The sequence below is a fragment of the Strongylocentrotus purpuratus genome, unplaced genomic scaffold (assembly GCF_000002235.5).
Source record: "Strongylocentrotus purpuratus isolate Spur 01 unplaced genomic scaffold, Spur_5.0 spur5_scaffold_16, whole genome shotgun sequence".
Lineage (NCBI taxonomy): Eukaryota > Metazoa > Echinodermata > Echinoidea > Camarodonta > Strongylocentrotidae > Strongylocentrotus > Strongylocentrotus purpuratus.
In genome coordinates this window covers 33,003,057-33,027,324 of record NW_022145601.1, presented here as the reverse complement: position 1 = coordinate 33,027,324, position 24,268 = coordinate 33,003,057, and the positions used below count along the sequence as shown (strand labels likewise).

Here is a 24,268-nt window from a genome sequence, read left to right as displayed (position 1 = left end):
AGACTACTACACATTCCAAACTACAGACCTACTTTTAATACAATGTAAAGATATTACAAAATGAAGTGTCTCACTGCATACATGGCTGCACTGCAAACAAAGCAAGTGCATGTCAAGCTACGGACCTACTTTTACCCTGATAGCAGAGACTGGTAAATATCACGTCATATTTACGTCTTGTACTACGTCTTTAAGACGACATAACACGACGTCAAAAAGACATGATTTTGCACCCGCGCACGTCGTCACGAGGACGTCATATTTTGACGTGATTTTTACGTCTTATTAGTCAAAGAAAGACGTCTTTAAGACGTCAACTTGTACTATAGGAAGACGTCATATGGACGTCATATTTACGTCTTTTAGTTAAAGAAAGACGTCTTTAAGACGACATAACACGACGTCAAAAAGACTTGATTTTGCACCCGCGCACGTCGTCACGAGGACGTCATATTTTGACGTGATTTTTACGTCTTATTAGTTAAAGAAAGACGTCTTTAAGACGTCAACTTGTGCCATAGAAAGACGTTGTATGGACGTCATATTTACGTCTTTTAGTCAAAGAAAGACGTCTGTAAGACGTCAACTTGTACCATAGGAAGACGTCGTATGGACGTCATATTTTGTCGTGATTTTAACGTCTTATTAGTCAAAGAGAGACGTCTTTAAGACGTCAACTTGTACCATATAAAGACGTTGTATGGACGTCATATTTTCTTTTTAGGTCTTATTGGTTAAATAAAGACGTCTTTAAGACGTCAACTTTCACCCAAGAAAGACCTGTATACGTTGTATGGACATCAAATTTTGACGTGATATTTACACCTTACTGGTCATTTCGATGTACCTTTTATCCTTACATGATCTTTACGTCTTTGTTGTCCTCTAAATAACATCTATACGACCACCTGATCAAGGAAGAAAGTGTAAAAGTCACTTCATGTACACATTCTGAACAATCACACAGTAAAATCAAAGCAACAAATATTGCATCACATAATATATATATACATGCCAAACAGAAAGTAATTTTCATATTTTTAATGTACACGTATATGGTATGAAAATGGATAACAAAAATATAAAATACGTATTTCTATACCTTCTTATTCTATCTAACTTTGTTTTCCATTGGTACAAAATCTTTTCATCACTATCCTGACACTTCTTCCAAAACATGCTGTATAAATACCTAGTGTATTTCTGTCAGTCTCATAATTTATTTTAAGAAAGTTAACAGGCCATCACAAAGATATCTGTTTCGTTATAAATTGTGCTACAAGAAACTATGACATATTGGCTAAACTTATAAGTCTTACGGTTGTGGGAAGCAGGTTAGCAGCATAGAGACTAGGTAAAGCTATACTGATACCCGCAGTATTTTAGTAGACAAGCAAACAGCACACTGGGGAAGTTCCTCATATTCAGCAAAACAGCATAGTGGAAAGCTAGGCATTCATCAGTGCAGCTCTACCTCGTCTCCATGCTGCAAAACCGCTCCTGACAACCCCAAGACTTTAATGCAGATAAAGATTATCACATAAAACAAAAGGTTGTTGGAAAGAATTTCTGAGCATGAAAGATCAATTCTTGTTACATACAAGGGGAATATCTAAGTTCATGGCAAGAATTCAGTATAAAGTATAAAACTATACAATCTAAATCACACACAGGAGAAAAATGGCACAAATGATAAACACATGGCTTAGCTAAGTTATTTCTTACACTCAAAAGGAACAAGTTGGCAGCAAGGGGAACAGGGAGAGCTTCACTGATACCTGCAGAGTTTTCTGATGATGGTTGCTTGCCCGTCAAAACCATGATGTTCACATTTGGCGATACAGCATATTAGAAAACTGTGCAGAAATCAGCTCAACTGTACCTATTCTCTGTGCTAGAAACCTGCTTCTTACGGGCACATGACTTAAATATAAGAAAAGGCATTAGTGGCAACATTCATCTTTATAAATATCAAAAAATTAGTTTTGTTGCAAATACAGAAGCTGAAGTTCCAGTATAAAATACAATTTATATCAGATAACATTCCCGCCAGTACGATTGGCTCAGTTGGGCAATTCCAAGGTGACGGTGGAATAATTATTCAGAAGATATTTCCCAGTTTTAGATAAAATAGCAAACATGCTGAAAAAGTTTAGCACAAAGAGATATATTCCATTGCTAATGTCACAACATTCATTTGGCAAGTCCCAGGAGTTTCACAAAAGAATTAAAATTTAACTTAAATTTTAACAGCAAATTCAATATACATGTAGGTAAGCCATATTGTGCTTTCAAAAACACAGATACAATCCAAGAATTTTATACTTTTAACTACCAATTTTTTTCAAACCACAAGGTATTTATGGTTTTCATTGAAGGCGCTACTGTGTGTCACTCTTTAACAGTTAATTCTCCCAACAAAATTTTCAATTTTCCCCAACCGTTTTTCCATGAAAATAAGATATAAAACAGGCCTTTAAAAATCTTTCAACGCCTAAATTTGGAAAAGGTATTGGAGCTAATTCGTTGCTTTGTGATGATTTACACTCACTTCAATTTAATCAAATTATAAAAATATAGTTGGGAGAATTAAGGAATGGATTAGATCAGTTTTCCCAATTTTAATCATCAATAGTGGTCTATTTTTAACTCAAATGTTCAGATTATCTTTAAGTGTACACACAGTATAGCATTGAAGTCAATACCTTAGCATCATTTTCTCTCATATGAACAATGTTACCAAGTCCCTTTAAGGCTCGTTCAGATATGATGCTGCAAAACAAAATCTCAGAGTTTTTTTAATGTTGACATAGAGTTCAATATGCTTTACATTTCTGTATATTATTTTAAAAAAAGAGCTCACTGAATATGCGCAGTCCAAAACATACAAAGACTTGTTGCCATTCGCTTTACACATAAAACCAAACTGCATCATTTTCGAAAATTGTTGGCGGTTCACGTTCCGTATCTGAACAAGTCTTAGTTGCTTAATAATGGAATCGATTTGTATTGTATTTAACTCACTCAATTTTTCTCTATTACCAACTTATATATAATTTGCAACAGGTTTTAAGAACTGATAAGAAGCGGATGGGGGGTGGGGGTGAGCATGAGACTGAGCATATCAAGTCTACTACATTTAAGCATTATGAAACAGGTCAACCTCATAAATAGTAATTACAAATATATGCAAAATACTGGAATCTTTTACTCAAACTGTTATTATGTCAGTTCGTACACCCTGTAATTCATTAAAATTGTAAGTGACATGAATGGGAATTTCAGTTCCACAGCTTAGCCATTCAGGTTTGTGGCTACACCTCACCTCTCCCCCTCCCCCAATCTCTCTGTATAAATTATAATGAAGTGAAAAAAAAAACCTTTTTTCTAGCAGTTTAACTATCGGGTGAGTGTAGATCTACATGTAATTTTGGACATATTCCTCTTCAGCTTGGACTCATGGGTTAGCTTTTGGGTGGAATCTCTGGCATTATGCACTGCTTTCAGATCCAGGGAACATAGACGCAAGGAATTCTAGTGCATGAATAAAGCAAAAAGAAAGGAATACAATTTGAGACAAACTTTTATATATTTTAAAACTGGAACGTAAACAATGAATTAAATAATGAATTATGTCAGAAAAGTACTGCTTGGTAAGATTTATCAGAAATAATTTCTTATTGCTCACAAACATAAAGTCAACACACCTTTGGATTTTAAACATTTGTGGGCAATGCAAAACGTGATTCAGGATTTCGTTTGGTAAATTATCAATACAATTGTAGTTTGCTGATGAGGGCCATGACTCACCAATCGGATTAGTGGAGCCATCGATTTGGAAATATTCCTCTTCAGCTTGGACTCATGGGTTAGCTTTTGGGTGGAATCTCTGGCATTATGCTTTGCTTTCAGATCCAGAAAACATAGACGCAAGGAATTCTAGTGCATGAATAAAGCAAAAAGAAAGGAATACAATTTAAGACAAACTTTTATATATTTTAAAACTGGAACGTAAACAATGAATTAAATAATGAATTATGTCAGAAAAGTACTGCTTGGTAAGATTTATCAGAAATAATTTCTCATTGCTCACAAACATAAAGTCAACACACCTTTGGATTTTAAACATTTGTGGGCAATGCAAAACGTGATTCAGGATTTTGTTTGGTAAATTATCAATACAATTGTAGTTTCAGGGATGCCAGTTAGAATTGATCAGAGGGCCTGAAAAATCACCTAGAATGTGCTAGCTTGTACACAAAAAACCTAAACTATGGTATGAAAATAACTCGCCAGGGCCTGAATTCAGGCTATTGCCTGAAAACTGGCATTCCTGTAGTTTGCTGATGAGGGTAGAATGAAAGCTCCTTGACCTATGCTGAAGGGTAAAAAAACACTGTTTGAAACTCACATAATATTGTCGGTTATTGCAACATACCTGCAGGTTTTAGTGATCTAAAATTAATTGAATTATAAATATATTTGAAACTCATGACAAATAACTGAAATAAGCCTTTCAAATGAAATGAACCATTATGTAGTGTCTAATTGGTCAGTGTCTCAGTGATCATGCACAATATGACAAATAAATGTACAGAAATAATACAAGTACATGTACACATTTACCGATAATGGCTTCAACTGTTTCAAGAGGCTGCTGATCCTTAGGGAAGTAGGGAACATCCACAAGGTTGAGAGAGAGTAGCATTTTCTGCATGGTTTCACATCAATATACTGAGGCCACAATGTGCTTTGAATCCACTTCTTTGACGAAAGATGTTCAAAAAGGATGCCTACAAATAAATGAGAAAATGAATAAAGAACAAAATGAATGGTTGATAATGTATGCATGTGCAACACATATACTACAAACTTCTTTGAACAGCCTGTGGGGAAAGAATTTTGTTTACCATTTACAGGTCTAACCGATTATTTCCAGATAAAGATTTCTGTATACGCGGTAGCCTATAAGATAAATTTGCTGTCTAAAGACTATAGAAACGACTTGTTTAAGGTTACATGTTTGTGACACAAGTCACTGCTTTATTCCTCTACGTATCGACACGTAATGCTCAATTTCCAGACATCTGGGCCCGGGCCGGTAGTACACTTTCTCACAGGTTTCACTTTCACTGCAAACCGCTGCACATTACAAGTGCATACCGATGGTGGTTGCGGGCGGGCGCATGCCTGTGTGAAGTTATCTACCGTACAATGAGGAGGTAGATCACTTCACGCAGACTTACGTGCCCCCGCAACCCTCCATCTGTATGCACTTGTATTGTGCAGCGGTTTGCCATGCAACCTGTGAGAAAGTGTATACTACTATCAATGTTTTTCCGAAAAAATACTCCCCCCAAATAAGAAAATTGACCAGAAACAGGTTAGAAACATAACGACTTTTAAATCATGACCGGCATTATTTGAACATTTCATGAATATTTGCTTGATTTGGGGTAGGCCTAGACCGAATTTTCCGTCTCTTTCGTTCGTTAGCCTCTTATTGGGGTAGGGTCGGCCGGCTCTCTCTTTAGAGACGGAAACCGTCTACACACATTCCCTTGATAACGCCACGGCCATTTCAGGTCGTAGGGTTATGCCCCCAAAATCCCCCAAAATGTCATTTTACCTCGTCCATATCCAATTGTAAATTAGGCCTAGGCTATAATACATCGGTTCCACTTACTAACTTGATTGAAATAATCCGTTTAATGGTCCCTTTTAAGGAAATTATGGGTCAAAATCGACATCCATGTTGAAAATCTTGCAAGCCGTGTTAAACTCTCGCTGCCGGAGTCATCTAAATCAATCTCATCCTTTCTAGTCTACGCCGAAGGCAAAATGATTATGAAGGAAAAACTCTGCGCCATCTACACGTTCGTAATGGCGTTAATTTACATCTGATTTAGAAATCAGGAAATTAGATCTAAACAAAGAAAATCGGGGAGAAAATGTCGTGGACGAAAATATGTACATAGCCACCCCCACGGTACGAGATCTCTGGGTTGCCATCTGTATTGGGGAATGACAACAAATGTCAGTTTTATTAAAGAAATGACCCAAATCAGATGGTTATTGCTGTCTAATCTAGACGAGTCTACCTAGATCTAGTGCCAAAGCTTTCATCAGTTTGCTTCTCTTATTTTTCTGCTTTCTTTTAGTTTTAGTCTTTTAGAGCAGTTGTATATTCGAGTTAGATTTCCCTTTAAAGCCATGCAGCCCATGTGTAGGCAAATGAGTAAACTGTTTTGCTTTAAATGATGCCCCATGCCATGCATACCTTCAATCAAGACCCTACATAAAAATACATATATGGGATCATACATTCCAAATCTTGTCACCAAGTGTTGAAAGTCCGAGCTCACTATCACTGACATTATAGTGACATAAGATCATACATTGAGTCTACATATAAACTTTTCAGAACAAAAAACAGTAACTATAGATTTATGTACTTTTTGTAAATAAATTAGGTAATTCTAGGACTTACCCATACTGTAAATTTGCAGGAGAAAACGAGAGTATTCAGGAGGATGATACTTGATGCAACGGCTTTTTTACTCTGAATTCAAATACATTACATACACATCGCATAGTGCATGTAGTCCTACGCCTTGCATGCCTTGAGTACTATGCATCTGTACACACACGTACACACTCCCGTTTGAACTAGATGCGAGCATGTTTAGTCTTGATCGATATTGCAGACCTTGGTGCGTGTTAAGATGTTGCACAATCTATAATGACTAATGACATTTGAGGGGGGGGGGGGGGGGGGAGTTGTTCCCTAATTTCAATTCTGATAATTGCCCTATTTACTTTGACTTATGCTCATATTAGATGTTGTAGTCTTTACCCGATTATTATCTTGGAAATGATTAGGTTATTAGAGACGTCATAATGACGTCGTTATAACGTCGTCCTTACGACAAAAAATATCTTGGAAAAAAAATCTTTAAAAGAGGTCATAATGACGACAAAAAATATATTGGAAAAAATTAGTCTTTTAAAGACGTCATAATGACGTCGTCGATACGACAACAAGTATCTTGGAAAAAATAGTATTTTAAAGAGGTCATAATGACGTCGTAATGACGTCGTCAATACGACAAAAATTACATTGGAAAAAATTAGTCTTTTAAAGACGTCATAATGACGTCGTTATCACGTCGTCAATACGACAACATTACATTGGAAAAATAAGTCTTTTAAAGTCGTCATAATGACGTCGTTAGCACGTCGTCAATACGACAACATTACATTGGAAAAATAAGTCTTTTAAAGTCGTCATAATGACGTCGTTAGCACGTCGTCAATACGACAACATTACATTGGAAAAATTAGTCTTTTAAAGACGTCATAATGACGTCGTCGATACGACAAAAATTAGCTTGGAAAAAATAGTCTTTTAAAGACGTCATAATGACGTCGTTATCACGTCGTCAATACGACAACATTACATTGGAAAAATAAGTCTTTTAAAGTCGTCATAATGACGTCGTTAGCACGTCGTCAATACGACAACATTACATTGGAAAAATTAGTCTTTTAAAGACGTCATAATGACGTCGTCGATACGACAAAAATTAGCTTGGAAAAAATAGTCTTTTAAAGACGTCAAAATGACGTCTTTATGACGTCGTTAATACGACAAAAATTATCTTGGAAAAAATAGTCTTTTAAAGACGTCATAATGACGTCGTCAATACGACAAAAATTAGCTTGGAAAAATATACTTTTAAAGACGTCAAAATGACGTCTTTATGACGTCGTTAATACGACAAAAATTATCTTGGAAAAAAGAGTCTTTTAAAGACGTCATTATGACGTCGTCGAGAAGACAAAAAATATCTTGAAAAAATTAGTCCTTTAAAGACGTCATTATGACGTCGTTATGACGTCGTCAATGCGACAAAAATTATCTTGGAAAAAATAGTCTTTTGAAGACGTCATAATGACGTCATAATTACGTCGTCCATACGACGTACGACGTGTTTACCACTTTACGACCAATTTATGACGTCTTTAAGACGTCAGTCTGCTATCAGGGTAATACAGAGTAAAGATATTACTGAGTGAAGCGTCTCACTACATACTAGAGTACATCTAAGATATTTTCACCTGTTCTAAACAATGTACAGACCTCAGAGAAACTAACAAGTTATCATAACAAGTCTGTGCAGCTTATTGTTCCTCTGCTCAACTATCTCAAACAGCTATAAATAAACAATCCATATATTTAAAGGCACGCTAAGCTTCTGAGCAATAAAACCAAATTTCAGCTCTACATTTGCAACAACACAAATCTCGTCCCCGACAGAAACAAGCAAAAAGATATCCAGGGGCTGGCTGCGGGAGTGATCACGTGCCGGTGATATGTACACTTTATTACAAATTAAAGAAACTGAAGAGACCAAAAGTTGTGAAAATATTAGATTTTAAAACAGTTGAGTAAACCGGCCATACGTCAAGCATATACTGTACAAGTGAAGAATAGGTTTGAGTTGCTTATAAATGAAGGTGAAGAAAACGCGTGGAAGACGATGAGAAATATTCTGGTAGAAACACCGGAAAAGTATGTGCCGATAAAAAAATTAAAAAAGGAACAAATGGATGACAGAAGAGATTCTTTTCATGATGGAAGATAGGCATACAATTGGAAATAGGAGGATGCTTTGGATGGACAATCAACAGTTTTATTTTTCAAGATTTAAACGTAATTTCTGCGACCTTTCGTGTTATAGTTGATTGCGAAATAATGAATTTGATATAAATTTAATATGAATAATTAATCCTTTGCTTATGATTTAATTGAACTACTCCTCAATTTTAACCTAACCCTTAATGAATATTACGAAAAACATACATCGGTCACAACGCAAATACATATTGACTACCCCCGTATAAATATCGAACGGATGAAACCAAAATACAGACCGATTTACATATATTTGTATATACCCAACTATAACCCAAGGTCTACATTTCTAATAAATTTACATCATACGAGATTTAGGAAAAACTACATTTGTTCACTCTTAGTCATATTGACAGTGAAGTGTGAGTCCAATACTATGTGGCCCGTTTTGACCGGAAAATCTTGTGACTGCAAAATCCCGGCAAATTCGGTAGTAAAAAAAGAGCGCCACTTACGTTGGCTTGTTTTCAGCTAAATGCGGTAAGGAGAATATAGGGAGTGAAAGGTAATATAGGTCAAAAGGGGACGAAGAGAAATTGTCAGGCCATATAGAGAAAGAATAATAATAATAGAAGTCACGATTACATCTTTTATTGACACATATTTATACAGGATTAAATCATGATCGGTAAATCTGTTTTTCATCATGGTCAACAAATACTTAAAAATTATTTTAAAAAATCAAATAGCACTAACAAATTAAAATAATCATAGATGAATATTACAATGCTAAACAAAAGTTACAATAGCATATTGGATATATTGAAAATTAGATAAACAGAAAGAAACCTACAAAGCACTTACACGTAATACAATAATGAAACCCCAGCCACATCTTCAGGTACATGTACATAGTTATTCCCACTCTGAGTCAAAACAAGAAGTCAACAAATTTTTATTTTTATGTTTGACCATGGTCATTATTGAGAGCTGATTACCATAATTAACTCTTTTCAATCAAACTGGTCAGCAAAGGAAATATAGTGAAAACATAGCAAACAACAATAAATGCAAATCATTACTTCGAGCATTATAATAATTATGTCGAGACCGATCTGTAAGGAACCATTTGTAATCGCCCGGCCGGGCGACAAAGGGTACGTTTATGCTCAGTTTTGAAGGCAAAATGAGCGATTTGAAACGCTCATCGTAAACGCTCATCGTAATCGCAGTTTTTCTGTGATTCTACACAAGTGAGAAAGGACGCAACCGTGTTTTGAACTGAATGCGTCACAGATGCCTCATTCTGGCCAGAAAAAGCTGAGCATCAACGTACCCTTAAAGTAATATCTCTTAAATAGCCGTAACAATTCTTCCATTCGCCTGGCCATGCGAACGGGCTTTCCCCATCTCTTGCTGGCTTTTTGCACAGACAAGAGGCATGGGTGAGCGAAGATGACTTTCCGCCGAACACCCTGAGCGTTACACACGGCATAAGCCATGCAATCTCAGCTTCAACGGACTGCCCCCCTCCCTTGACCTCGATGCCTGTGGTCTACGGCTCGGTCCACACTTCTCCGCTCAGATTGGGAATAACCCTTTTTTAGCTACTTTCGAGAAGTTCACTAAAATGTATAATGGACATGAGCTACCAAATTCGTAGAATACATGTATTAATACGAAATAACAAAAGAGTATGTCGGTTTTAATAGTCTAGTTACTACAATACAATCGGGTAACTTAATAATGCTTGCATAAGCCTACATTGAAAGAAAACAAAGATACTTAGTCAATAACAGCACAGCTTGAATTCAGAGCCTCTTCAAATCATATTAAAATAAAAGTATTTTGCATAATGTTAAAAAAATAAAAATAAATAACTATGTTTTATTATGTTCTTTACGAATATAAAGTACAAATTTCGAGTACAAATAAACATAGAAAAAGGACAGAAAGTAATACGCTAATTTGTAGAGATCAAAATAACGTTAAATCGCCGTCAGTATTTGAAGTAGATTTTGAAGAAAACAAATTACACTTGATAGATGAAGTTGTTTCTTCTATAATTAGTCTGGAAGAAAGAAAAAAATCTATAATTCTGAGTAAGAACATAAACAAGTCTAACCCTACGTAATTTCTGTGTATTTTTATATACAACAATAAATGGGGTTATATATATATAATTATTTTAATTTAAATGTCAATTCTTATAATTCTTGTATATATTGTATAAATTTTATACATGTATATAATAATCAAAACAGTAAAAGGAATAGTTGAGTTCTGTTGCAGAGGGCGCTACACAAAATAATCTTTTGAGAGAAAATGAAAAACTGAGGATCAAATTTTAATTTTATACAATTTAATTGACAAAATCATCTTTGTTTGATCAAAATCGGTTCAGAGGCGGTTGAAATATCCATAAATATAACCATTTCTAATATTTGTGGTGGTCCACAAATATTCGGTAACTTTGAACCAGCCGTTGAAAAACGAGATAGCGCCTTATACGTTTTTATTCCAGCCCATGCCAATATTTGCTTTTTGTGGGCTTTTTCGTGTTGGTTATAATACGCAAAACCAGCCGGCCCCTGTATTGTTATTAATTAATCAATTAATTAACAGTCACCGTATTTTTTTGAAAGTGGAGCTGAATTAATATGATTATATTCAATCTAAATTCACACATTTTCGGGTATTAAATTACCTTCATAGCAATTTTAGGTTCTAAAAGGACACTAGAAATGACATAAATATTAAAGAATAAGAGCAATAACCATGCACTTTGAAGGCATTTGCGGTCTTAAACAAGAACTCAACTATCCCTTTCAATTTTATTCGTCGAAGATCGGTTACAGTGGTGTAGCCTTTGCCCATTATCACAAGTACAAATCTGTATTTAGACATTAGCCGTGCGCTTAGGCCATCTGTGGGCTTTTTCGCCGTCTTGCTTTGGTTCAAAGGTTACTATAGAAACAAAGATCGAGGCGACAAATCGTCTGTCTGTCACTGGTGTGAAAGTGATTCCGATCGACAAATTTTATTTTGTTTGTACTATGTTCTATTTATTTCCCGATAATGCATGAAATATTCTGACAAGGCAATCTAAAATTCATTCGCTATGTGTTGAACAATGGCCTTGTGATTCTGATGATGGGCCCGGTTGTTGAGTCAAGCTGCATGCGGCATCAGGGCGAGGTTGTTGAGTCAAGCTACATGCGGCATCAGAACGAGGTTGAGTCAAGCTACATGCGGCATCAGAACGAGGTTGAGTCAAGCTACATGCGGCATCAGAACGAGGTGGGTAGTTAGGCATGAAGTAAATTTTCTTTCCGATGCCTTGCTTGGATATATCTGGAGTTTGTAATATCTTTTTCTTGGCGACAAATCGTCTGTCTGTCACTGGTGTGAAAGTGATTCCGATCGACAAATTTTATTTTGTTTGTACTATGTTCTATTTATTTCCCGATAATGCATGAAATATTCTGACAAGGCAATCTAAAATTCATTCGCTATGTGTTGAACAATGGCCTTGTGATTCTGATGATGGGCCCGGTTGTTGAGTCAAGCTGCATGCGGCATCAGGGCGAGGTTGTTGAGTCAAGCTACATGCGGCATCAGAACGAGGTTGAGTCAAGCTACATGCGGCATCAGAACGAGGTTGAGTCAAGCTACATGCGGCATCAGAACGAGGTGGGTAGTTAGGCATGAAGTAAATTTTCTTTCCGATGCCTTGCTTGGATATATCTGGAGTTTGTAATATCTTTTTCTTCCTTCCTTCGCCGTCGATTACAGCACCCGTAAAGCCGGTTACACGCCTTGTTACCTGGTATGATCAATAAAGTAAAAAAAAAATCAATTAAAAGGTATGATAATAAGGGCTATCATCATATCCCAATCGTCACTAGTTTGAATCAAATTCAGCCTTATTATGTTTATATTTATTTAATTATGCAAACACGTGGACTTAATATCAAATATTGATATAGGTCTTTAGGCTTTTAAATACATTTCTTAAATATATATATATATATATATATATATATATATATATATTATTTTTATTGAATTTATTTTCTTCTGCAATCATACAAATCAAATTACATTTCAGCGGTACAACAGGTACAAAATATAACAACTTTTTTGTTGACGTGTACACAAACGCGTACCATGAATTATTCTTTAAGAATTCTGCAGAAGAAGGGGCATCACTATAAGCGCTTGCTTGATAGCGTGATAGCCTGGGTGGGGAGGGGGGGGGGGGCAAATAGATAGTTGTGATGTATTTTCAGGGCCCCATGGAAGATTATCTTTTGTTGAATGGGCCAACCTGGGAAAATATGAAAAAATAAAATATAATACGTTACAAAAATAAATACTACAGGGCATGCACTACCGTAGATTTTTTTTAATTCAGTATTCACACAAGCGTATTGTTAACCCCGCCCAATCAACTAATTGTGTAGAGTCCACTGATTAATACTGCATCAACTCTTTATTTATTTAGTCCCGTACAAATCCACTCCTCCACTCCTCCAATAACAGCCTATAGATGTGAAAAATACGTGTAGGAACCAGGAGGACACGAATATAACAGCTGAATGTTAGATATTGATATATACTGATATAATTATATAGTTTGAAGTCTATGACTGAATTGAAATTGGAAAGTATATTTTGTGTCAATTTTTATCAAATCAATTACTAAATAATGAAATTCGATGCTACAATTGTATTTGTCAACTATCAAAATATATACTTGGACATTAATTCTTTTAACAACAACAAACAAAACAGTGATTTTAAATTTAATCGGGTTTATCATCAATTGTAAACTATGAATAAACTATAAATGTAAACTATGCAATGTACCTTTTACAGCAACTCAAATGTGTGATTATTTAGAAGCAAATGACCAAAATTTTTACTACAAAATTCATGAGAACTCTTTAAATAATGATAAGTCAACTTTTATAACAAATGTGTGTATAATACGATACAGCTTATTCTCCGTGAGATGCAATCAAGAAATCTGTTGTAAATTCATTCTCTCCGTCTCTCTCCTTTGCTATGTCTCTCTTCCTCCCTTTTCCCACTTCATCCTCCTTCTCCGCTAAACTTTACCATTACGTTCTACATTACATAAATATTATTATATTTTTAGATTGAACGAACCCCATAATAAATTTTTCATATTATAACTGATACTTCTGACTGCTAATGATCTTAGAACAAGTATATATGTTTGTATGTATATGTTTACATGTTAGGCCCTGCCTGAGTAATGTCAACGTCCTGGGCCACGATTTTCACGTCTTTATAATATGTCTATTCACTATGTGAAGGAAAGATTCCTTGTTATCTTATTTTGTATTGTTATATTGTTACATTGTATATGCTTTTCTATGGAAATAAATACTACTTTACTATACATTATGGAAGTATCGTGGTATAGTGGCTCATTCAATTAACTGGTAGACCTTTAGGGTTAAGGTTTCGAATATCCCGGCCCGACACTAACGCCCTTTGGCAAGGCATTATTCTAGAGTACTTTTACCACTCTCAAGCTAGGTAGAGAGTGGTAGAATTACTCTAGATCTAGATTGAGATTTACATCTAGTAGATGTAAATGGGTATACCCAGCGCTCGCTGAGGTATTGATTTGACCGTATTGGCTAAATTTCACAATTTGGGGTCTAAAATTACCTTTCATAGCAATTTTAGGTTCTGAAAGGGCACTAGAAATGTCATAGATAGGAATAAGAGCAGTAACCATGCACGTCGAAGGCATTTGCCAACATCGGCATAGGCTGAAATACAACGTAAAAGGCGCTATTTCGATTTTTCAACGGCTTTGGCAAATGATGGAATATTTGTGGTGGTACACAAGTATTAGAAATCGTTATATTTATGGATATTTCAGCGGTCTCTGAACTGATTTTGATCAAACAAAGATGTTGTCATTTAAATGTTATGTTCTTTCAAATTTGACACTCAGTTTTTTCATTATCTCACAAACAAATATTTTGTGTAGCGCCCTCTACAACAGAACGCAACTATCCCTATAAAGAAAGATATTGTTGATAATCACCCTGTTCATGATGGTATCAAGATCGTCAATGTGTACGTGGGCAATCAACTCCTCACACAAACTCTGTATGAACCAGGAACCTTTCACTTGATCGCGAATTGAAAAATATCCTGCAAAAATAAATACAAAAGTGATTCATTGTAACTTAAGCCCACCGTACACGCTATACGATCTGACTACGATCCGACTTTGAAAGATTTTGCGATAGCATTTAAAAAGAATGTTCACACTTCTAAAATCTTATTGATCAATAAAATTTAAATTTCAATGGATTCAAGCTTCCTAACAAGAGGAATAACTAAATCGACTCAGAATCGTAGTGACGACATATCAGTAGACTTGTGTGATTGTCGACGATTCGAAGCCAATTCGGTTTTCATCCTGGCTAGAATGTTAGTACTCTCATCAATATTTAGTAATAAACATAATCATAATAACAATATATGAATCATATATTATATTGGACTGGTAAGCTGATCTTTTATTTCAATGATAGAACAGGGCACAATGTCACTGACACGTTTTTGATACATTTCATCTGAATTTATTCTGCCGACATATCAGAAGGTTTCGATCAAAGCACTACAACAATGAACATCGAAGTTACAACAAAAGTATAGAGGATATCGTCCATTCTTTAGTTAGTTCTTGCATGATATAATGAATTAGCTGTTCACTCGTTTTTAGATTGCACAGTTTTTAATTCACCTTCGGAAGTGGCGTAGGCCACATATATATCAGCGTTATCTGGAACATCGCCATCAATATCCACTGCATCGTCGGTCGGTCTCATTGATGAACAAGAATCGATGTCGGAATCATCCACCAACTCGATTGTCGAAAGTCTTCTAGGATCATCAGTGTCTAGAGCGCTCTTTGTGCGCATTTCTGGAATCGGGTGTGAAATTAAGAGGGCATATTTTTTAATTCTAAATGTAAAATATAATTCAACTAACAGTTGAGATAGGCCTACCCCCCCCCCACACCCCTAACAATGGGAACGATGAAATATCTTGCATTTTACACTTGAATACTTTGTCGTATGGCATTTTACAGACTCCGCTATTACCCTTGAATGTAAATATTAGCTTCTAAAATTAAAAATTGAAAGTTAAACATTAAAAATTGGAAATGTGGTCACATCCCTTGCAACTGAATGAAGTTATTATATACTGAACATAATTAAATGTAAAGGAATCGGGGAATGGTTCTCTTGAAATCCTCAGATAACTTTATAGAAGGCTCTCGAGACCGATATATTGTAGGTCTCGTGAGATGTCTGTTTTCTAAAACCCTTATATAACCTTTACGAGGACCGCCTGTAGCCCCATGTATGAATGAATTTATCTTTTAACATTACTTTATTAGATTAGCGAGTCCTAACCGTATATATATATATATATATATATATCAAACCGAAATCTTTGACTTACGTCCTCGACATGCCTGGATGAAGAACATCTTTGGTTTTCCGAGGAGGGTTGGGCATTGTCTTCCAGAAAACTTAGACTTGATTTCCTGAATTGTCACAACTTCCGAGTCGGTACCATAGATGCCTTGTTTTTCACCATGACTCATTAGAACAAGAACCACAGATGAGTGACAGATGGATCCCTCTAGATTTATTCTGCTTACAGACTTGTCCAGAAAGGTACGAATTTCCTGCAAGGGGAATTGATAATGTGACATGACCGAGTCGAAGACGAGGTCAATATGATTTTAGTAAGGGTAATTGAGGTATAGCACACTAAAAATAAGTACAAGAAACACATGTTATTTGATGATTGCAAATGATCAAGCTTTATGAAAGCTTCAAAAAAAAAAAAAAAAAAACAGAATTGAAATCGGTCAATGCGTTGTGATTTTATACCATTTTTTTGATATCGCAAAATTACCGAAAAACCTGCCAGAAATGGTCAAATTTGCAAAAATGGCAAAATTCGACAAAGTTGACAACTTAATTCATCACTTTCTTGGACACAAATAATAAATTAAATTATTAGACACTAAAATATCATCTTTGTGGTAAAAAAAAATACAAGAAAGAAAATTCATATATCTATTACCGTTTTGAAAACAGAAGCAAACAAAATAAGTCATTTTTGCCATTTTTGCGAATCTGCAGATATGAAAAAAAGTCCGCCTAATTAATATGCGTATATGTAATCAAATCAAAACCGAACATGATACATCAATGAAACCTATGTATATCAGACAGGTAGGGAAATATATTTTTTTGAAGAAACAAAAAATCATGAATATTCATCAAATACGCAAATTAGGCCATTTCAGCTAATCATATATATACAAAAGTCAAACTGTTCATTTCGTTGGCATTTTTAAAATTATATATTTATAGATCATATTTACACCAAATATTAACATTAAATTCCAAATATTTTTGCAATGCCAATAAAAAATGGCGATGGAAATTACTTGGATCACCGTTACAGCTATTTCCTCATATGTTTCACAAATTATTCAGAAAACCGATCAATGATAAGAATTTGCAGACTTTCAGCTACATCACAGTATATATATATTTTTTAAATGTCAGATTTGAGGATTTATGACGATTTTCCGAGAAACCATTCAACAGGCCATAACATTCCACAAAGACTGAATTTTAGAAAAAACAAAGTTTGGTTACTTTAGTACTGTTGTGGCTATCTTGAGTATAAACAACAAATTAATTCAATGAGTGAAACACATGAGGATATTGCATTTTTGTAGGGGAGTTCTATACATTGAGGTGCATTTTCACCACGCAGAATAACAGTCAATGGACGATCAGCGGGCCATGTCACACATGGCTGTAAAGACAATATTCTAATTAATAATTTAACATATTTCCCACATTCCTATAACAATGAAACTACACAGAATTGTAGTTAAAGGTATGCTTGAAAGATGTAAAAATAATGTTCAGTATAAAAAACAAAATAGAAAAATTGCTATTTCTACCAACTGACTGCTGTTGTGTGTGTGTGTGTGTGTGTGTGTGTGTGCATGAGGCAGAACGTGTGCACAGGCAGTGTGACCACCCTAGTAATATATAATTTTATCTCCGGAAGATATGTCAGCAAATATAATCCATAATGCATGGCCGTCCAGAGGATTTTTTTATGTTGGGGACCGGGGTTAAATGCAATTAATTATTGATTTTTTTTTGTAGCATTTTCTGTTTGTTTTTTAATTTATGGAAACTGCCTCCTACCCTTGCCCCCGCTGTGTACAGTCATGGTTCGGTGACACAGCAATGTCCTCGTAACTTTGAGGCCCCAAGATCAAAACCGTGTCGATCTGCTATATTAGTGCCCTTTTGTGGGGGCATTAATCCTCATTACTGTCATTTATGACTTAAGGGCGTAGGTCCCCTAGTTGATAAGCATAGTAGCATGCATATGCTTTAGCAGTCACGCAAAACACACATTGGCAAATTATTATTTAATAGAATCTGAGAATGTATACTATTATCTAGATTTTTTTTTTTTTTTTTAATTCCATATATTGGAGTAAAAAAAAAAAAATCCAACTAAATGAGCGACAATGTATAAGGAAATGTCAACCAACGACTATGATCTTGACCTACTAGCATAGCCTCAAATGTAATTGGATCATCTTCCTAAAGTAATCACGTTATCCTGTAATTCAGACATTGCGATAGCTAGGCTAAGAACCTTTAATTTCAGAAATTTACCTCTATGACCTTTGACCTACTTACGTTAATTTTAATGAGATTGTCTTTCTATGGTAATGCATATAATATTCCACATACTAAGAAACTTGCTCTACGATTGGTCAAAAGTAAATCACCTGTTGAAAGAAAGTTCGCTCATCATTGATGGGTGAAGAAAAGTTCGTTACAATGTGTAACGGGGGTGGGGGGGGGGGGTCCAAATTTGAAATCATGCGAGCTAAATATTGGTACGTAATGGTGACTAGCAGTGGCGTAATGAGCAGAAACTCTTTTTTTCCTTACATGCAGGCCCCGCTGAACGTTTTTCAATGTGGATTGGGAGAGGCTTAAGTATTTAAGATCAGGTAGAGGGTAGCGTAAATTGGCGTGGGGTCTTGGGGGCAAATCCCCTGTGGTGCATAGTCAAGGAGGAAGCTCAGGGGTATGGACATTTAATTACAGTGAGATGAGCATATTTTGATAGGTCACTAATTGGCTGGTCACTAATTAGGGTGTGGTCCAGGGGGCGGAGTCGCCGGAATTTCAGGGGTTTAACCCTATTTTAACCGGGCTATTTCAGACCAGGTTTTTAACCGGGGAGGGGGGGGGGGTCAATTTGCCCCCTTTCTTTTTCACTACATATATTCGTTAGACCGTTTGGTATAATAATACCACAAAAAAATTGGAAGAGTCAGGTCATTCTTAATGTTATCTCTTGTTTTGATAATTTCTTATGTATTTCATTGTTTTTTTTTAAATTTCATTTCTAACTATAATTCAACTATTTTGACCCCCATAATATACACCTTAAATACAAACAAGACCAAACAATTAAAGTTTTAGCTCTAAAAAAATATTTCCTTATGTTTTGTACACAAATCACGAAAATTAGCGATTTTCGGGCTAACATGCAAAGACAAAAGGTCACGTGACTTTGTAATGGCAGTTTTCGAAAAATTTGTTCCAAGAGATGCGTAAGTCTCGAAAGAAAAAAAGTCATGAAATAACAAAATTATGTCTGCCGCGGTTCCGGAGTAGTCGCGAAATTACTACAGGGGGGGGGGGGGGGATAAATTGACCCCCGGTTGACAACGGGTTAAGGCATTAAATTCCGGGCGGATTAACACCCGGGGGCTCGCCTCAGGGCATCAGGTGGGGTCCAGGGGACAGAGCCCCCGGAAGTTCAAATCTTTTCGGCATTTAATTACGGTAAGATGAGCATATTTTAATATCTTATTTGTGACATTGGCAGGTCACTTATTGGCGTCGGTTCCCTAGAGTTTTGGACAGTAAGTAGCGCTTTTCTCTGCATAACGACGTTTACTTACATTGGCAGACAAATTTGTCATGATGACAGGTTCATAGCCGATTTGGCTGAAGACATGATCGATATTTATCAAGTCCCGCTCCGATCCAGGACGATCTTTTGCCTCATGGAAACGATCATTGTTTATTATGAGTACGAGCCCCTTGAAGTCAGATGTATGCAACGCGTAATTCTGACGGGAATAAACGATAATCAAACATTATTATAGCAAATTCATCTGAAAGAAAGCATTAGACAACCAAAAAATTTGAACGAAATATAACTTACAATAAGAGAGTTATGAGGTTTCGAAAGTTTTAATCACTGTTAAGGGAATTTCAAATTGGCCAAATCGGGAATGTCACTGTGATATAAAAGCTGACAACTCTCCCATTTGTTACAACCCATAAAATACCTAAACATTTTAATTTTAATCTTTTTGAACTCAGGAGGGTCTTTTCTTTTAAGAAGACCTATAATAATATGCTATCCATTTATGGAGTAGCCCCAAAGGAGAAGGCACTTCGGAGAAAATGAGAAATTAATGACCAACCAATTCGAAAATTAGATGAAGACCCCCTAAAGCGTATATTTACTTCTTCGGGGTCAAATTGTTCCTTCCTTGGCTCTGCCATTTCTATCTCCCAATCCGTGTACAAGCCGTCTACGTCGGGCATAACGTCAATTTGTGGCTCTGATGAAAATGGAAAATAAAGTGTGGAAAGGGATATTTTTTGGATACAGTTGGGCGGCACAGCAATTCAATTGTTCTTTTTTTCATATAGGTTATGCGTTAGACACACATGTAAGTTCAAACAAAAATCTCTATTGAGCTCATTGGTTGGATTCCTAATTGAAAGCGACCTACCGGCAAGCAGCGGCAGGCCAATTTTCCAGCTTGCGGGCTGACAACTTTCAACTCGTCCAGCAAAGCAGAACGCTATCCTGCGATTGAAATGACCAAAGTGAACCGAACAGAATAAATTCATTCAATGGGATTGATTGTTTTGATATCAGCGTTCATTTTAGAATTGAATTTGGATGTCAACACCCACCCAGCAATAGATACTGACCAATAATTTGGCCTGATTTTGGACAAAATAATAATTAAAATGTTCATGCTTTGCCCCCCCCCCCCTAAATCAACGAATACCCCTTTCGGAATCTCGGCCGTAGAATGACGAACAATTCTTGAACTAAAACTGAAAGAATAAGTTCATGAAATTTCATATCTATGTCTCAAATTTTTTGTTTTATTATCATTAATTAATTATTTACATATCTGCGAAGTGACAATTCTACATTGTTCACAAAACATATTTTATGGGAAAACGTACCATATGACTTGATACACTATGCAGTACCCATGGTACCATTTGGTAGAAATTAAATAAATTTGGTATCAAAAGATAGGGGACGGGTGTTGATTCTGCCCCTTACCCTTTTAATGTTAACACAAATACAACAAAAAACAAAGCCACCGGGCGGTCTGGACTGACCCCCCCCCCCCCCGAAGTCCGCATCTTTACCGCCGTTCGGACTTTGAGAAGCCCTCTTCTAGGATAATGCCGACGGATGATACTTTTGTCGACTTTTTCCCATAATGCGTCGCGTGAAATCGACTAAACACTGGTGCCGCTAGATAGCGCTGTGGATTGTGAATACACCTATTTCAAATTTCATTTTCATTCTAATCAAATTAAAGATATGAATTCATTGAACCTTGTATTCAAATGTATCAATTTTGAACTAAGTGTAAAAGACAAAAATGTACCACGGGGCGCCATTAAAAAACAAATATGTGCACAACATTAACGGTCCTCAGGGATCGATTTCAAATGATCATGGTAATGAGTTCTCATGAGAAATTTGACACCATTCGGGAGTATGCCCAATAAAAGGTGTCGTCAGTCACGAAGTGGGACTTATGTTATGACCGACTGCTAGGCTTACTGTAATGCACTGTGCCCTGAACCTACCGCCATAAGGAACTCTCACGGGTACGTGACAGGCCGTGATTGCCGTGGATACCGTGTCAGAGTTTTAAACTGTCAAAAAAATTGTCACGGCAGTCACGGTGCGGATGAGAAACCTAGTAGGCCGTAGTAAAACGGGTGAACGTTACACAACGTGACAGTCCTTAATAGGCCGTAACAAAACTTGGAGGTGGTCCGTAGTGGGACGGGAAGCCCGCACATTACCGGCATCTTACGGTTTTTTCAAGTTTTGTAATACGTTCTGCCACGTTTTGTGCACGTTTTGTCACGGTTGCTTCACGGTTGCTGCGCAGTTCATCCCGTTTTGTCACGTTTTGCCAAGGTTTGCCCCGGTTTTCACGGCAGTCCAGGGTGTATGGTAGCCGTTTTGTCGCGTTTAATCACGGCGCATCCTTGCGTCTGAGGGTTAACCGCGTTCTGACACGGCGCACACGGTCGGGAGGTAGTACAAAAAAGACGGGCGCGGCAGGAGCTTCATTTGAGTCTGAGTAATCGACGACACATTACTGCATCTACAAAACGAAGAAAGAAGGCCAAGCTTTGCCACCGAAAAAGCCAAGACGTTCGAAGGCCCTCCATCCTGCACCACCACCACCACCACCACCACCACCACCACCACCACCAGTAGTAGAGGAGCAGGAACAGCCGGAAGATCCTCGCCGTTCACCCCTGCCATGAAGAGGAACCTGCTGCTGCTGCTGACCGGGTCCCTAAACTGGAATCTGAACCTGAGGCTCGGGAGGCTGGGGAGGCTGAGGAAGACGCACCAGCTAGGAGGAGGGCAGCCCAAAGGGTCGTCACCACCTTTACGGAGGATGAGAAGGAGCTCATCGTTGACTGACTCCAGCAGCACCCTACGCTGTACTTTATTGCTTGGGAGGCCTTCTTTTTTTTTATATATACCGTGGGCACAACCGTGCTCCAAAGCTGCACGGCGTCCACGTTTCATCCGTAGAAAGCCTTGACAGAACGTGAAAAACGTGTCAAACCTTGATCAGAACGTATGAAACGTGAGGGACCCATTCAGAACGTGAGGGATCCCATCAGAACGTGACGGGTCGGGAGGGAATGAACTGGCATCCGTGGTAGACCGGGGCCGAACCGTAGTGCCTCTTGAAGCCTCCGGGACTCAGCAGCCCCTTTCCCCGTACGGCCCGTCACGGAAAGACTGTGAGAAAACTTGACAAGACCTAACAAAACTTGAACACAGAGAAAATGTTGCCAAAATCCCACGGCGCACTACGTTTCGGGCAAACGGGGCTGCCATGGCCGCCGGGAACATAGTGTAAACGTAGCATTAGTGAATACGCGTAGGACCTTTGTTGCGCGCAGTTACACGTACAGAAGAAAAAACGTAGCGGTTTAACCGCGGTATATCTGAAAAAGCCTTCAGTGTATGTTGACCAACCGTTCACCTATTTGTATGTAAATGTTTATTTTAGATACATACCTTGCTCATTTTCGAATACACGGTATGCTGTAACATTGTCTGAAATACAATGGAGAGCGAGAAAGATTAGAATCATCTACTCTCCCAGCTACAAAAGCAAAAACTAATAATCCCGACGGTATGTGTAATAATGGGACAGTGGTGTAGTTAAATGTGGGGGGGGGGGGGGGGGGACACGTGCCCTCTATTGAATGGCAACACAAATAGGACAAAAGATCAAGATGAGTGTCGAGTAATGGGGGAGGATGACATGATGAGAAAAAAGAAACTCTCAACCAAATTCGATGGCCCTGTTTAAAATATCATGCTGGGTTACACCAAAACGTATTTTTATGTTAAAGTTTCTAGAAAGAAAAGAGGTTAGATTAGTTAACAATCTATGGTGCTGATTAGGCGACATGTAATAGTTCTACTTAATGAGGGTTGCTCTACTTAGGAAAATAATGAAACGACCATCATGAATTGTGTAATGTTTTTCATCACATGATGCGCAATGGACCAATCAGTTGCGTAGATTATTTGTATGACGAATGTAAAATTCATGACAGACTGTTGCATGGGCTCGGTGATCTCGAAAAGTATAGTGCTGTGCCCTTCTACTTTGTCTCACGTTACATCACACTTTCGAGATCCCCTTGGTGCAATGTTCTTAACCATGCCCCTCAGAGCAGACAAAAAAAAATCTCAAACTACTTACCAGACTGTATCGATACAGGAGGCATAGAAACATTACAGCACACTCCGCCACAAGCAGTACAAGAAGCCGTGATACTGGCCACAAATGTTACAAAGCTGCTGATAAGGGATAAGGCGAGGCAGGCCTTGTTTTTAGCCTAAACCAAAAGGAGAAAGAAGTTGTAAGATAGAGGGCGTGGAGGTGGCACTTGCAAATAAAAGCATTTAACACAGGATTTCACTCTAGAGAATTTTGCTTTAACTTATACTTATCTACCTCCTGTGTGTCATAGTCGGTACCTTTATGATATTCACTCCCGGGAATGCTGAAACAAGCTATTATAGCAAAAGACTATGAGATCTTTCGTGAGCTGATATTGTACGAGAGGCAGAAAGGCTATTTTTTCCAGGCAACACGACGTTTTGTTCCCG

General features: G+C 37.2%; 2 protein-coding genes and 1 long non-coding RNA gene across 4 annotated transcripts; 1 reads left to right on the top strand and 2 right to left on the bottom strand.

The window, feature by feature from the left end:
• Window positions 1–1,026: 1,026 nt before the first annotated feature.
• On the bottom strand, window positions 1,027–6,691 carry LOC115917962. The gene is made up of 4 exons (XM_011662117.2): window positions 6,491–6,691; window positions 4,627–4,793; window positions 3,811–3,939; window positions 1,027–3,534 (listed from the first exon to the last, which is right to left on the bottom strand). Exons 1-4 carry the CDS (start codon window positions 6,492–6,494, stop codon window positions 3,400–3,402), a joined length of 435 nt encoding a protein of 144 aa, XP_011660419.2. The 5' UTR covers window positions 6,495–6,691; the 3' UTR covers window positions 1,027–3,399.
• A 4,639-nt stretch (window positions 6,692–11,330) lies between these two features.
• LOC100889283 (caspase-3) lies at window positions 11,331–20,404 on the bottom strand. 2 transcript variants are annotated; one of them, XM_030987312.1, is made up of 7 exons: window positions 20,311–20,404; window positions 19,737–19,907; window positions 16,163–16,391; window positions 15,438–15,617; window positions 14,730–14,839; window positions 12,402–12,464; window positions 11,331–12,008 (listed from the first exon to the last, which is right to left on the bottom strand). In XM_030987312.1, exons 1-7 carry the CDS (start codon window positions 20,389–20,391, stop codon window positions 11,751–11,753), a joined length of 1,092 nt encoding a protein of 363 aa, XP_030843172.1. In that variant the 5' UTR covers window positions 20,392–20,404; the 3' UTR covers window positions 11,331–11,750. The 2 variants fall into 2 exon arrangements, with proteins under 2 accessions (XP_030843172.1, XP_030843171.1); XM_030987311.1 differs by lacking the exon at window positions 11,331–12,008 and having other exon boundaries at window positions 12,026–12,464.
• Window positions 11,770–12,372, top strand: LOC105436510. The gene is made up of 4 exons (XR_004064414.1): window positions 11,770–11,800; window positions 11,837–11,938; window positions 12,230–12,298; window positions 12,332–12,372. It is a non-coding gene; the product is annotated as an uncharacterized LOC105436510 (long non-coding RNA).
• Window positions 20,405–24,268: the final 3,864 nt, after the last annotated feature.

What these genes read in the sequence shown, in the direction of transcription:
- LOC115917962 (XM_011662117.2), bottom strand. An exon ending in AACAGTTGAAGCCATTATCG is followed by an intron (nt 3,940 to 4,626) that starts GTAAATGTGTAC and finishes TTCATGCACTAG; the next exon opens with AATTCCTTGCGTCTATGTTT. An exon ending in TGGCTCCACTAATCCGATTG is followed by an intron (nt 3,535 to 3,810) that starts GTGAGTCATGGC and finishes TTCATGCACTAG; the next exon opens with AATTCCTTGCGTCTATGTTC.
- LOC100889283 (XM_030987312.1), bottom strand. Translation starts at nt 20,391, where the DNA reads ATGCCCGACGTAGACGGCTTGTACACGGATTGGGAGATAGAAATGGCA. An exon ending in CATCCAGGCATGTCGAGGAC is followed by an intron (nt 15,618 to 16,162) that starts GTAAGTCAAAGA and finishes ACCCGATTCCAG; the next exon opens with AAATGCGCACAAAGAGCGCT. An exon ending in TTGATACCATCATGAACAGG is followed by an intron (nt 12,465 to 14,729) that starts GTGATTATCAAC and finishes TGATCATACCAG; the next exon opens with GTAACAAGGCGTGTAACCGG.